General features: G+C 33.2%; 1 protein-coding gene across 1 annotated transcript in view; it reads right to left on the bottom strand.

Annotated features, from left to right (window-relative positions):
* The window catches only part of LOC150103097 (putative ATP-dependent RNA helicase TDRD12), a 623,943-nt gene that overhangs the window by 383,296 nt on the left and 225,189 nt on the right, over positions 1 to 15,458 (bottom strand). Inside the window, exon 10 of the mRNA XM_090397898.1 lies at positions 7,714 to 7,833. Coding sequence (XP_090254024.1) covers positions 7,714 to 7,833 — 120 coding nt within the window. The remainder of the gene's footprint in view (positions 1 to 7,713; positions 7,834 to 15,458) is intronic.

Here is a 15,458-nt window from a genome sequence, read left to right on the forward strand (position 1 = left end):
TTAGCTGTATATAGTTTTCAAACCAGTTTTAACTTATGGACCTGAGAGCTGGGTCAGAAGTAAAACACTTGACCAAAGACTAGAGACCGCAGATATGAGAGTGCTGAGAATGATTATAAGCGTTAACAGATGATATCAATGGCAATGTCATATTAAAAACGAGGATATTAGGAAAGAACTGGACATTGTCAGCATCCAGGAATGCGTTAGCAGAGCTAATCTCAGGTGGTATGGTCACTTAAACAGAATGGGCAAAGAAAGATTAGCAAAACAAGTGTTCTCTGCCAGGTTGGCAGCAAAACGACCCAGAGGAAGACCAAGATATAGGTGGATTGATACGTACAAAGTGCCTTAGACGACAGAAATATAAGATCTAATAATGTTGGAGTCTTGACAAGTAACAGACTGATTTGGAGGAAAATTGTAGATAGGAAGTTAGTAATGATGTAATTTTTTTTTCATGTAGTACTATCATATCCTGTACACCCCTTGAGGGTACATGGCAGGAATTTGATGATGATGATGATGAATGCTACATTTATATGGGATTAAAGGAATATCATAAAGAGCACTATAATGTCCACATTTAAATTAAGGTCAGAATTGAAGGAAGTACAATAAGATGGACTAATGGAAAATCAAGTATAAGCAAGGATGAACACTATATCCACTATTATTCATCATCTATATGAATTCCATTATGAAGGAAAATGATATCAAACCTGATATCAAAACTGGAGATATTTAACTTGCTGTTTGCTTTCTGTAGATGATGTTTTACTTCAAAATAAATCCACTGTAAGTCCTCAGAATTCTCTGGCTACTTTGAATAACTCTAACAAAACTTGGTAAAATCAACAATAAAAAGAAAATGATTATGAAAATAGGCAGGAACACTGAAAACATCAACTACATCCTAAAGGAGAAATCTAAAGAATATGTAAAACATTTCAGGGAAAATTTATAGCAAAGATGACAAATTAAATATAGAAATAGACAACAAAATAAGTAAAAGCTGGTAAGGTGGAAAGCCGAGTGAATATATTTATATGCAATAAGAAAAAACAAAAAGTCAAAACTAAAGTAGCTGTGTGAGAGGTGGAAAAAATTAGGGTGAATTAGATGGCATCAATGACTGCATCATATTAAAAGAATTTGAGTGTTAGTATTCAAGAATGAGTGAGCAAAGCTAATCAAAGGTGTATGATCACTTAAGCAGAATGGGAAAAGAAAGGAAATGAATTAGCAAAACAGATATGTCTGATGTCAAGATGGCAGGAAAAGATGCACACAAAAAAGATCACGATCTAGGTGGTCAGATGTTGCTTAGAAGATCATAATATAAGATCAGACAATATTAGAATCCTCACAAAAGCAGATTAATTTGGAGGAAAATTGCTGATAAGAGATTAATGATAATTTAAATTTTATCATGTATTACTATCATAGCATCCTACACACACACCCTTTACGTTACGTATCAACATTTCATAATGTACTTTATAACTGGAGGTCAGAAAACTTAAAACTGCCATACTGGAAATCACTTTATATACTATAAAACTGTATTGTACAGTGCAACAAAACAATGCAAATATATAAAAAAGTTATCTTTTATATTTGCAAACTGGCAACAAAAAAATATTTCATACTCATTGTCTCCAAAAGAACCAAATAAATTTGCAAGAGTATGCATTAAACAGTATCAAACTGCCACCTTTTCAATCTTGATTTCAACTTGGTTGAAATAAATGAGGAGGGATTAAACACTACAACTTTAAATTACAGCCAGGAACATCCTACACACTGGTCATTGCATGAGTAGGTGCATTGTCTTCCACATGCCAACCAGACTCTTTCAAATCTGGCTGTGTGCGACCTGATTTTATTAGATGCACCTGATTACTACTTATATAATGAAACAACACTTTATTACAGTAGTAAACACTGGTAATAGATCTTCCTTCTGAAATGAATTCCTTATGGATTATCCCTTTGTGATCAAAGAATGAATCACTAAGCATTTTTCTCCCTCTCAGGATTATATGAAACACCCACTCTCATCCTCAGTAAAAGTGCTGCTGAGATAATCTGGTTCCCTATCAGTTTTATGAACATCTTTGCAAGCATTAAATCATGACTTTTTCCATATTTTTCCAAAAGAAAGGAAGTTTGCAAAAGAAACTTCCTTTCTTTTGCAAACTTCAAAAAAAAAAAACTTTTCTTTTTCACAAATCTATGGTAATTATAAACCTATTAATTCCTATCCTCATTTAATTAACTCACTTGCTAGTGTTGTCATGTCAATTAGCAGTCACTGTATAACATACATCCTGTTTCTCTCTCCACCCCCTCTCCTTCCTGATAACACAGTATCACTATAACAATACCCTCCTCCAACTACCAAGCAGAACTAATGGTTATAATTTTTGGCCAAGTCAAGCTAACCAATGCTAAAAACCACTTGTTATGATTTCTGATGTTTCTGGCATTAGTATACATGAAATGCAACAATAGCAGGAGATCTTAATGCTAGAGTTGGAAGTAATCCAATCCCAAATGCTGTAGGAAAATATGGAGAAATTTTCATGAATAACAATGATCAAGAACTATTAGACTTCTGTACTTTCAATAATCTTAAAATAACCAATATTTTTTGTCAAAAAAAATCTATAAATAAATAAACTTGGAATGGCAGAAGAACAAGGAACATAACTGATTATATCATTACTAATCAGAACTAGCTCCATGTGTGAGAGATGTACATGTTTACAGAGGAAGTGAAATTTTTTCAGATCATTACTTAGTAGTCTCTAAAATAGAAATACTAGCAAAATGGAGAAAGGAAATAAATTAAAAAAAAAAAACAACAAGAAATAGAACAAGTATATATCTATTACAAGAAGAAAGCATCAGAATGCTATATCAATCACAATTAACAGATTACCTAAAAGAAGCCCAAATTGGTGAAGATATAGAAGAAGAATGGAAAACTTTAAGAAAGATTATCCATAAAGCAATCTGAAGAACTTGGAAAGAAAAATAAAATATCAGCTATCAGCTCAGCTATCAGCTAACGCCTTTTTATTCCCGTATATACGGGAGTAGGCGAGGCCATTTAGCCCTATCTAACTTTTGGAGACTGAGTGGGCAGTTCAATCTCCACTGGTACCCAATCAGAGACAGATGGCCCAAGGCTATCACTAATTAAGCGGTACGCAGTGAAGAGAGACGGCTCAAATGTGCCGCCATCTCGTGGTTTCTAACCCTAACACAATATATTTAATGTCTGAAATAATGTGGGTTCTACGGTCGATTTTCTTGAGTTTACAGGACGAAAAACCCGAGTTTCCGGGAGGAAAAACCTGCTTGCCCGTGCCAGAGATCGACTAACTCGGGAACCGGTCGAAAAAAGGCTTAGAAAAATTTCCTCTAGTCGCCGACTAGACTCGAAACCAAGACTTCCTTCGTGCGGCCTAGCGCGATGGTGTGCAAACGCCACATCCACTGAGCTACACAGGCTCAAAAATAAAATATTAAAAAGGAAAACATTAAAAATCTGAAACACAGATATAGAAAATGCAATAAAAGAAAAGCAAATAGCATACAAATCACTCCTTCAAAAACATACAAAGGAAACAAAGAAATATAAAAAAACAAAAGAAATATAGCTAAAACCATAGTACAGAAAGCTCAGCAAGATTGAAAGACTAGACATAGCCTACAAAACATTAAGGAAATTAAACAACAAAGAAAGAGATACAGTACAAATCAACATAATACACAAGAAAAGCAATGGATAGAACATAAGAATTTATGGTATGATCCAAATTTAATAACAGAAAATAATAATGAAGAAATCAGTAATGATGTAGAACCAATAAAACTGGAAGAACTAAAAAAAGCAATAAAGGTATCAAAAAACAGAAAATCAACTGGATTAGATGGCATAGATACAGAGCCTTGGAAATATGGAGAAGAATATTTACATCACAGATTCTTAAAATTAATAAATAACTGTTAGAGGAAATGTGAAGTTCCATCAGATTGGTTAAAACCAGAGGTTATATCTATATTTAAGAAAGGAGACAGGGATGATTGTGGAAACTACAGAGGAATACGTTTATTAAATACAGGTACAAAATTTATAATAAAATCATGAATAAAAGACTGAAATATTGCAAACAATGTACTCAGAAGAACAAAACAGTTTCAGACATGGAAGACCATATACAGATAATATTTATGTGTTAAAACAAATTATTGAAGAAAGACAAGAATACAATTTAGAGGCTCGTTTGGCATTTATAGATTATGAGAAAGCTTTTGATGAAATACAGAGGAAAAATTATGGAATATAATGAAAAAATAAGGATATCCATTACATTTGGTACAAGCTATATAAAGTTTATATAAAGATACGAAAATACAGTTAAGGTAATAAATTAACAGAAGAGATTGAAATAAATCATGGTGTTAGACAGGAATGTAGCTTATTTCCAACTGTATTCAATATATATATATATATAATTATGTATACGCGCGTGTGTGTGTGTGTGTGTGTGTGTGTGTGTGTGTGTGTGTGTGTGTGTGTGTGTGTGTGTGTGTGTGTGTGTGTGTGTGTGTGTGTGTGTGTTTACACACACACACACACGCACACACACAATTGATCAGATTATTAAAATATAGAAAATAACAACAAAACAAGGTATCCAGTTAACCAGAAGAACTGTTATCAGTACAATGCTGTAAGCAGATGACCTTCAAAAATCAGTTTTAGAATTAAACAAAATAAGCAAACAATACAATTTAAAAATTTCACAAAAGAAAATTTTCACAAAAGCGTGGTATTTAAATTCAGATTATGTTAGATAAAAAATAGTTATAGAAAAAAAAATAATACAACAGATGACATAGTTTAATTATTTAGGCTGCACAATAACATATCTAAAAGATATAGATGAAAAAAATAAAGAAATTTCAGAAAATCTGTGGAACAATTATTATTATTAAGAGACAGAGACCTCCAGGGAGTTAGAAACCATCAAGGAAGGCCATAACGATTTGCCCCAGCTGTCATACCTGTTCTTGACTTCATTCACACTACTTGTACACACAACAATCCATTGCAATTGTGCACTACTCTATGAGAGAAAAATCAAGCCCTAACCCCCTTCTTGACAGTACCTGAATTTCAGTACATGAAAATTATCATGTACTGAAATTCTATATAACACTTTCTGAAGTTTGTAAGTCTCAATCATATCATCCCCTCTCCATGTTTTCATAATCTGTTTCCACAATCCTGGTATCATTTTTGAGAAGGTAAAGTTAAAACAGTGAATTAACTGTGTTGCCAAGGAATGGCTACCGATCTTGAAACATGACAATGCTAGGCTGCACCTAAACAGATTCAGTTCAACAGCTATCAAAGAAATAGGATATAAACCATAGGAAGATTTTTCAAAGCCATCACAGTAAAACTCTTCAGGAGCTTCTTTAACCTATTCACTTTCTTTTGCATAAACTCTGCTTTAACCGTCTTCATTTCCATAATGGATACTGAGATCAGACTTCTGGTTTTACCTAAACTGGAGATTCATCTCAATGAAAATGGTGAACACATCAAAGCAGATCTGAAAACAGTTTGAGGAGTTTACTGTGATGGCTTTGAAATACAGTCATCCCTCGACTTACGTCCGAGTTCCGTTCCGTCCAGCAGGACGTAAGTCGATACATTAAATCAACAGAGTTATAGGGATTAGGGACTTAAGTGTAATAAGTATACTGTCATTTTAATTTTTAAATCTTATTATAAAGCTGTACTGTGTGTTACTGCCACTATTCCAGTGTGCTTTGTTTATTCCTCGTCTTCTTTGCAAACGCATCATGTACTTTCGTATCCACTAATAAGTAGCATTCAACATTGAGGTCCAGGTCTTCAGCAATTTTGAGAACATCGCTAACTGCAAAGAACATTTTTGCAAGATCCTTCAGTGTAAATTGTTTAACTACCTCTTCCTGTTTCTCTTTTCCCTCTTCCTTTTTCTTGTTTTTCCCTCTCCTGCAACAGTTGTTCTTCCAGTTCGACCAATTCTTCGTTGGTCAACTCTTCACAGGAACTTTCTATGAGTTGAACTATGTCGTCATCATTCACTTTGAGATTCAGATTGTTTGCTAGGCCCACTATTAGGAACTTCCAAAATCATGCACAAACCTTTTTAATGTCTTTTTTTTTTTTTTCATATGCCACTCATACATTGAGAGGTCACTTCATCCCAAACCACAGCAATATTTTTAATAGCATGAAAAATATTAAATGTTTTCCAGAATTGCATGAGAGACTGGTCATTTCCTTCAGTGGCAGAAATGGCTTGTGAAAAAGTTGTGGGTAGATAATAAGCCTTAAACACTGCAAGAACTCCCTGATCCATTGGTTGGATCAATGAAGTAGTGTTTAGAGGGAGAAACATGACATTGAACTTGGTGAAGATCACCGCTATAAGACATGACAGATAACCTTAAGCGTTATCTAGAATTAATAAAATTTTAAATTCTACATTTTCTTTCACGCAATAGCTTTTTATTTCACTAGCATAACAGTTGATTAAGGCATCCTCATACAATTTTTGAGTCATCCGTGACTTCTTATTGCTCCGATAATGACCTGGGAGTATGCTTCCTAATGTTTTTTGTGGATTCTCACTGTGCCATATCATAAATGGTTTCAGTTTATATCCAGCCACATTACCCATAACAGAATCGTAATACGGGCATTAAGAGCTTTGAAACTAGGTATAGATTTTAGCTTTTTGTGGATTAATGTCCATTAGGGAATTTTTTCCCAAGACAAGGATGTCTCATCCATATTAAATATTTGCTGTGGCAAATAATTTTCCTCTGTAATAATTTTATCCAATTTTTCCACAAATTCCTTGGCAGCCTTCTTAGCACTTGCAGATTCCAATCCATTTTCACATTATGTAGCGCAAAGTGCTGCTTGAATCTCATGAACCAACCGGAAGTGTTCAATTCATAGTCATAATCGGGTTCTGCTTTCTCCTTCAACAGTTGAAGAGACTTAGTTCCTTAGCAGTTATAGTCACAGTGCTAAGGGGTATGCACTTTTGGTTCAGGACCTCTATATATAGCCGAAAATGTTGTTTATTCCCTTATGGGATCACGGACATATCTTCAAAAGGACATAAGTCGAGGGATGACTGTAAATGATTTTGAAATATATGGAGAAAATGTATCGAAAATGAGAAAGATTTTATTGAGAAATAGTTATATTAAAATAAATTAGACTTTAAACTATCTTTTGCTTTTTTTTTTTTTTTTTTTTTAAATTTCACTAATCTCTCTCTTCTGGGTAGGAATACATTACTTTCATACATATAACATGAGTATATATTATATGCGTTAAAAATAACAGCAAAACTCATAATAATGTATTAGACAAGTACATTATAAGCATGCTGGTTTACATATAACATTGGTTGTTACAAAGAAAAGAACGGTTGTATTTTCAAATGGAACAAAAATTATTTTGTTTTCTTTCTTTTCTTTCATAGGAATTTGCAATATTTTTTTTTAATTCAAAGTAGTCAATATACAATATGCACTCACTTTTACCAAAAAAAAAACAACTTCAGTTTCTTTCCTGAAAGTACTAATACTAGCTACAAATTTTTACCTAAATAAAGAAATTACCTTTTTAAGAAATTCAATAAAAGGAGCAGATGAAGTATCGAATATTGGATTAATAGTCTGCTGTCCACGGCAAAAAACTTTTACATTCTCTCTTCTTGGCAAAAGATTACTTTCCAGGCTCTTAAAAGAGAAAATAAAATAAAATGTGTGTGTGCATGCAAAAGAAATATATAACAAACTTTTTATTTACAACATACACTTTATTACTTTTTAAATTATTCAGTTTGTAATATTTCACAAGTTCCTGATTTATATGCCTAATATAAAGAAACCATTCAATGAATCCTAATTATTCACTTCTGGATTACAAAGACTGCAAATAATGCTGCTCATGTCTTTTGGGTACTAGTAATGATTTTGTTTCTTTCCTTTAACAACAAACTATCTGGTAATGGTAGACAGATTTCATGTGAAACCACTATCCATCTTATTGGAAATATAATTTGACTTGAAAAAGTTCCATATTTGGTCTCCAGAGCAAGATTTTCAGATTATCTAACCTTTAATCCATATAATATTAACTCTAATGTATTATAGGTCATAACCCTTCATGGGTGAAATTTCACATAAAAGACATCTAATTTCATTAACATCATTTTCACTAGATCAGGTGGAAAACTAGCAGATTTCATTATTGCTAGCTGCTATGAACTTTAAGCAGATCCCCCCCCTTTTTTTTGAACATGTTCATCTTAATAAGCGCAAAATGATATACAATTCTGATATCAGTGAATACATGCTCACAAATGAATAAATCAATTCAGATTTCTTTGAGATTTTATATAACTTTTCTTTAGCAATATAGCGGTGGCCATATTTTCTGAACTAGCAAAATAATTAATAAACGAAACCTGGACACCTACAAAATTAGAACATGAAAGAACACAGAGATATTTATACTTCTGATGTCCTAACTTAGGATTATAATAGTTTTAAGAATTGCGATATCATGCTGAGGTTAGTTTTTCAGGTACATGCGATAGATGTCTCAAATATACCTGAACAAAGAATGCAACCGAGTAAGCTCTAAGAGGATCACTTCTGAATTCTCAATGTGGCAAGAAAGACCCCTCCTAAAATACAGAATACTTTTATAAATTATAAATCATACCCACTTCCAAGTAATATTTTCCTTAAATTTTGTAAATGTGATGGAAGGAATGCAATACTTTTTGTTCGTTTCATTCACTCAGTCCTAGACTTACAATACAGTTCTGTTTTCAGATGATACTGTCACACAACAGAACTCAAAAAAGTCATTACATCAGAAATCACTATACAAAACATGAAGATATGTTAACGATTAATATATCTAAATACAATGTACATATTATAACATAAAATTTCTGTGTGCAGTACTGTACTGTAATAAATAATGAAATATGAGTGGATAGTTTGTCTGCATTTACCAATAAAATTATCAAATGGAATCACATGGAGCAACAGTAATTCTTCAAATCTGCTTTATTAATTGGATGATTTATCAGAAGAGGCAGAGGAGACTAGGTAATCAGCAACAAGTTCTTCAAATTCCTGTACACCATTATAAACAGCATAAAACAACATTGTTAGATGATATACCACTGTGAGGAATGACCAAGTTCCTTGCTGAAGTAATCTGACAATCTCATTTTGACATCTTGTTTCTGGCAGTCTTCATGTACCGATTTGTTACTGAATTATACTATTTATTTACAATTTTTGTGGGTGTTTCTTTCACATCTCATAACCTACTACTTTTCATCAAAATGCATAAAAATTCATCATACAGTTTTTGAATTATCGTGATTTTTCTCTTTGTTCCTTAATTTTTGGAAACCAGTGTATAAATATTATTTTTTTTTACTAATTTTATTGTATTGAGTACATTTGCTAATATATTTTAATATATACTGTTAAATTAGGATAGCTTTTATTTACAGATACTGATATGGCTTGCACATGTAGAAAAAATATATATTTTATTCAAAAATTCTAATATATTTCATCCAATGGACATAAACATCATCAGGGAGAAAGACCAGTAACTAAATCCAAAACATGAATCATAGATAACTGTATTTTATAGGAAATTACAGTTTAGACTAATATATTAACTAAAATGAATTTAATTAATTCTTCCAATGGTTTGGCAAAGTCAAACTGCCATCATCAGGGAACATAATATATGCATGCACAGAGCACTACTAAGTAATGAGGCTGAAGTATGTCAACTGACACTAAGCCCAAAATCCTGAACAGTGTCCCAAGTGGGTTAAAATCCTTGGTTATTGGCATAAAGTGCAGAGGATGAAATCTTCCCAAATTCAGTCCACAGTTCAGTTGAGATTTCACTATTAGAATTCAAAGAAACAATTGTAAAAGTTTGTGCAGATTAAAAATAAAAATATTAATTATGAATATTTAATAGCAATCACTTTTCAAAACTTGGCAACTGGTATACAATCATATTAGTTAAGATTTGGACGATTTTATAGCATATTATGTTTCAAGGAAAAAGACCAAGAAATTTTTACCTGCTGGAATGAAGAATCTTTGGTTCTAAATAATTGTGCCTAGTGTCAATATTATGAGAAGCAAGACCAGACCTGTCAGATTTCAAAAATGAAATAGTCTTGATATTTCTGGATTATAATCAAAGCAGAGTGGTCAAGTTATTAAAATAGCAAAGATTACGTGAGCAGAGTACTTGATAGACATCTGGTAAGGAGAAAGGTGGTATTCTTTGTAGATAGATGGTAAGAAAGAAGACAGTTTCTGATCTGGCTTAAAGAAAGCGTATGAATTAGCAAAGAATCCATGCTATTTGTTCAGAAGTTCCTTTAAGGTAGGGTACTGAAATTCTTTTCCCATCCGATTGTAGTCTAGTCAATGGATCATAATTATCAATAATTTTCTGAATGGCAGTTTTCCTGTATCCATTAAACATCAGATTGGGGAATCAGAAAAGCACATCATATGAGCTCTATATACAAAACTTCTGATAAATGCCTATCGCCTTCAAATGAATTATAGTGTAAACATGAGTAATGTATCTGCCAGTAAAAGTTCATTTTAATAAACTGAAAACTCAAATTGACCTCTAGGATTTCAAATTATTAAGATATCCAACAATCATCAAGACGGTTGTTGGATTGATGTTCAATAGTGAACTTGATATAGGAGCACAAGGAGTTTATTTTGTTTTAGGAAGTGAAGTAATTCTGACTCTGAGTGGGACCAGACTGCAAAGATATCAATCGCCAAAAAAATGTAGAAATGGGCACGTGATGCCATCAGTGGTATCACATGCACATTTCAGTTGGGTGTGCTGTCATATTGCTTATGCTATCCACGCTGCAAAATTCACATCAATTACACCAGTTTAACCATATGATTGCATTTTTTTTTTTTTTATCGACGTATGAAAGTTTTAAGAGTGCATAGCACATCAGTGTTCATCTTAATTGATCCAATGCAATTAATTGTAGGAAAACTTTGAATATTTTATCTATTAATTGTAATCAAATCTGCATAGAGTAGGGGACAATGTGTTTAAGATATATTAGAAAACAATAATGAAGGCGAATGCTATATTTGGTTGGTATATTTGAATTAACTCAAAGGTGTAAATATAATAGTAAATTTGGAAGAAGAGGCAGAGGCTTACATCCTTCAACTACAATCACACAATCTGCAAAATTCTGGCAGAAAACAGGACATTCAGTATATCGTCAACATGAGCAAAAAAGTTATAAATTATTTATTAAAATCTCATCTATGTCAGTGTTCTAAACACATCAATTCACACTTTGTACGCACAAAACAGATGAAACTCGGAAAACAAATCAGTAACCCATGACAATGTTCAATTGGATTGGTTGATCCAATAACCAATCACAGCCATTGATTTCTGGGTGCTACTGTCTCAGTGCACACCCTGCCTCATCTTCTGGGTGGTTTAAAACCACTAGAATGCTAAGAATTTGATCCACTGCACCATCTGTACATCTGTTTAAAAGGCTCAAAAGTGTTCGTATTTTTGACTGCATACCCGGGCTATTAAACACAAATATGATGCAATGTTTCTGCTTTGAAAAGTGTCCTCGTCATGAAGCATTAGTATATTGTGTTTAATTTTAGAAATCATGCGAAACCAGGAAACAATTAGGGGAATCTTCAACAGGAATAAATGAAAAATTATAATATCAGTGATATTACTATTCGTATACAAGGTTGATGAAATATAGTGTGAAAGAGTTGATTTTCTAGATACTCCATAAAATAATTAGCTAAAGCTGGTGAAATAGAAATACCCATCATTGTTCCTTTGATTTGTTTGAACAACTTGTTCTGCCACATACAACAGCCTACACTGATGATAAATTTAAATAAACTCACAATATCCTCCAGAAAACACAATTTTTTTCTTTTATCTGCACAACCTTTAACATTTGTCCCTTTGAACACTAATGGCGTAATCCTGCCAATTCAGCTACAACCGAAACATGAACTAGTAAGCACATGCTACATAACTCCTTTTATGGTTCATGTTTTGAATGCAATTACCAGTCCTTTTCCCTGATGATGTCCATATTATACTGGATTAAACACATCCCAGTTTTTGAATAAAATTCAATATTTTTTCTACATGTAAGCTGTATAAGTATCAATAAATATATCTAGTACTTGTTCCCTGAAAAGAGTTTTAAAAATGGCACCAATACCTCGCAAAACAACACAGCAGTGTCAATAGTTATTGATAACGACAGCATGGAACCCAGAAATGAGAACCTTTATACTGATGACATAAAGGAAGATATAAATTAACATATGAAATTTCCAGATTAAAAAAAAATATTTGGAATTTGACCAGGGAATTGGATTAAGCAGAATAAATTTTACAAGAACTAAGAAAGGAAAAGAAAAATAACAAGAAACAATAACAGGAAGGAAACTGCAGACATTCATAAGTTATCAATGAATAAAATAATAGCAAGGTAAGTCGATTAAAACATAAGAAAAAAGAACATGTGGTATGGTGATTCAATAATTAAATTTGCACATGATGACAGAGTCACTACATTGAGCTTCCTGGGAGACAAAACAAAGGATATGACAAAGGCAATTAAGAAATAGAAAAGAAATGAGATGGTACTGCTTGTCGGAACTAATGATTTAAGTAGTGATAAATACAGTATGATAAGAGGGTTTGAAAATCTTGATGGAAGCAAGAAAGAAAGAAAAAAAAGTGATAAAGTAAAAATAGTTTACTACTGAGGTACAATAGGAATGATTTAAAAAGGAGGGCTATGTAGAAAAATTGGGTGCGAGTGTTAGGATGTGTGAAGCGAGTTTGATGGTAGAAAACACTTGTATAAGAGTGATTACCTTTAATGGATTTGGCATCAAGGGTGTAGAGAAATTATTTACTAGAATCAGACCTAATACAGAGAGTCAGGGAAACTAGATCATCTTGGAAGGAATGCTGAGGATGTGTAAGTTCAGGTAGGGTGTGCTGCTGTGATAGTGATACAAATGCCAATGAGCAAAAGTTAACATTAGTGAAATCTGGCTCTTAGAGTGTTGGATGTAGTAACTGGAATCGAGCATAACAAGTATAGCATCTTTTAAGAATGACAGGAGAAGGGGGGGGGTACTAATAATGATACTTGAGCCTAGTTAGGGTACAAGCTCATGAAAGCAATAATGGTGATAATGTTCTGTGTAGTAGTCAGTTTGAAGTGGAGGCTAACAGAGAAAATTCACGATAAGAACGAAGGATAATTTATTGAGCTGTTGCAAGACAATTTTCTCAAGAATGTTATATTTAATCACAGCATCAGGTGTGATTAAATCTAACATTCTTTGTCTTCAAGTAGATTCTTTCACATACTACTTGAGAAAATTGTCCTGCAACAGCTTAAATTATCCTTCGTTCTTATCATGAATTTTTTTCTGCTACCCAATCAATATTCAGATAATTCAAGTCACCTATTATAATTACCCCTTTACTACCTATCAGTGCAAATTTGGCTATGCATTTCTTCATCCAAAGCGAATATACCACGAGATCTGTAACAACACACCTCACCTTAAGTTTCATCTTGTTATTAAGAACGTCACTATTTTGCCTCCAGTTGGTGACAGTGACCATGCAAGATTGACCTCGGAAGTAGCCAACTGTGTGGATGTTCCAATCAGGACAGGTTACATGCTAAACTACATATCTGGAAAATATGACAAACTTGGAAGAAAACTATCTTTGGTTCCATAGTATCAATTGTCAAAAACAGTCAGCAATGCACATAAGAAGCTTTGAAAAGATGCTTAAATAATGTGGTATTAATGTGTCCCTAGAGTTCAATTATCAATTAGGATGGGAGTGAATTGGACGTGTGGAAAGCAAAGTTGGAGTATGAAAAGAAATTGGCTCCATAGACTAAAGGCAAGCTAAAAGAATTTTATTATTATGCTGTAAGTAAAAGAAAGAATGTGGAAGAATAGTTTTATTAAAAGCAGATCGTAACCTTATGTAAGAAGCAGATGCAATAATTCGAGTAACAAGTGCTCATTTGCAAAAATCTGTCAACTGGTGTACGTAACATGGTGCAAAGTGCTATTACTGCATAGGATGCAGACATAGAGGTGCAGGAGGTGGTTCTGCAGCTGTTGCATAACCTAAATAAGAATTCAAAAATAGGAACAGATTTGATATTAGCATGTATGTTAAAGGAATGTTCAGCCAAACTGGCTAGGTCTTTGACAGGTATAATTTGAGTCTTAGCTCAGGAAATGGGATGTATGATAATCTCATTGCACAAGGATACAAGGATGGTGCAAAGACTGATCTGTCTAACTATTGGTTTATCAGTATCTCTGGGGTGACTGTGAAGATTTTTGAGAAGTTAGTAAGAACTCGCATATAGAAATGGATGGACAAAAAAAGCAATAATTTGCAAGGAACACAATGGATTTACGAAAGGTATACAAACTCATACCAAATGAATGCTTGGGGGGGGGGGGGGGGGTATTCTGTTGATATTCTTTTTGAAGAGCTGAAGATTGCAGCATTTTGGGAATAATTTGTGTATAAAAGGCTGCTAAAAAACAGGCAGACAGAATGAAAGACAAATAGGAGTACAGTGTTCAGTGAGTTAGGTCAACTGTAAATGGCTGAAAGACAGTTGTTGCATATTACTGTAGATTTACAAGAAAAGGGGAAATGATGGATGCCAGTTCTTCTGACCAGCAGCAATGGATATATCTTTAGAAAATGCAAAACTAAAACTGACAATCTGTGAGACAGTGGTTGGAGGGACAGTTTACAATAGAGAGTTGGCACAATTAGCTGAAATAACCTCTTTTGGAGAGCATAATGAATTGATATACATCTGGTGTATTACCTCCAAGATATTCACAGACATGGGATTTATATCACTGAACAAATGAAAAGTACAGTCTTCGGTGAAACAGGAGAATGCCAAGCTTGTTTAGGAAATTGAGAATGGTATGAAAGTGATACATTTGTACCAGGAAAGGTCAGAATAAGTATTAGTCTGAGAAAAGAAAAATGGTCTTGACTGATGAGTTTGAGCATAATCAAAGGTAAGGGAAGAAGAATCAAGAGAAAATGAGAACTTTTATTTTTTCTCAGAAACAAAAAAGTGGTAGCACTCCTTTTTTTGAGAAAAGACAAAATTATGTTTGCAAGTGCTGAAGGTGATTAAGTTGTCATAACCACACTAAAAATGGTATGGAGATTA

Source organism: Typopeltis vanoorti, chromosome 9 (genome assembly GCF_054136105.1).
Source record: "Typopeltis vanoorti isolate ZY-2024b chromosome 9, IOZ_Tvanoo_1.0, whole genome shotgun sequence".
In the NCBI taxonomy this organism is placed as follows: domain Eukaryota; kingdom Metazoa; phylum Arthropoda; class Arachnida; order Uropygi; family Thelyphonidae; genus Typopeltis; species Typopeltis vanoorti.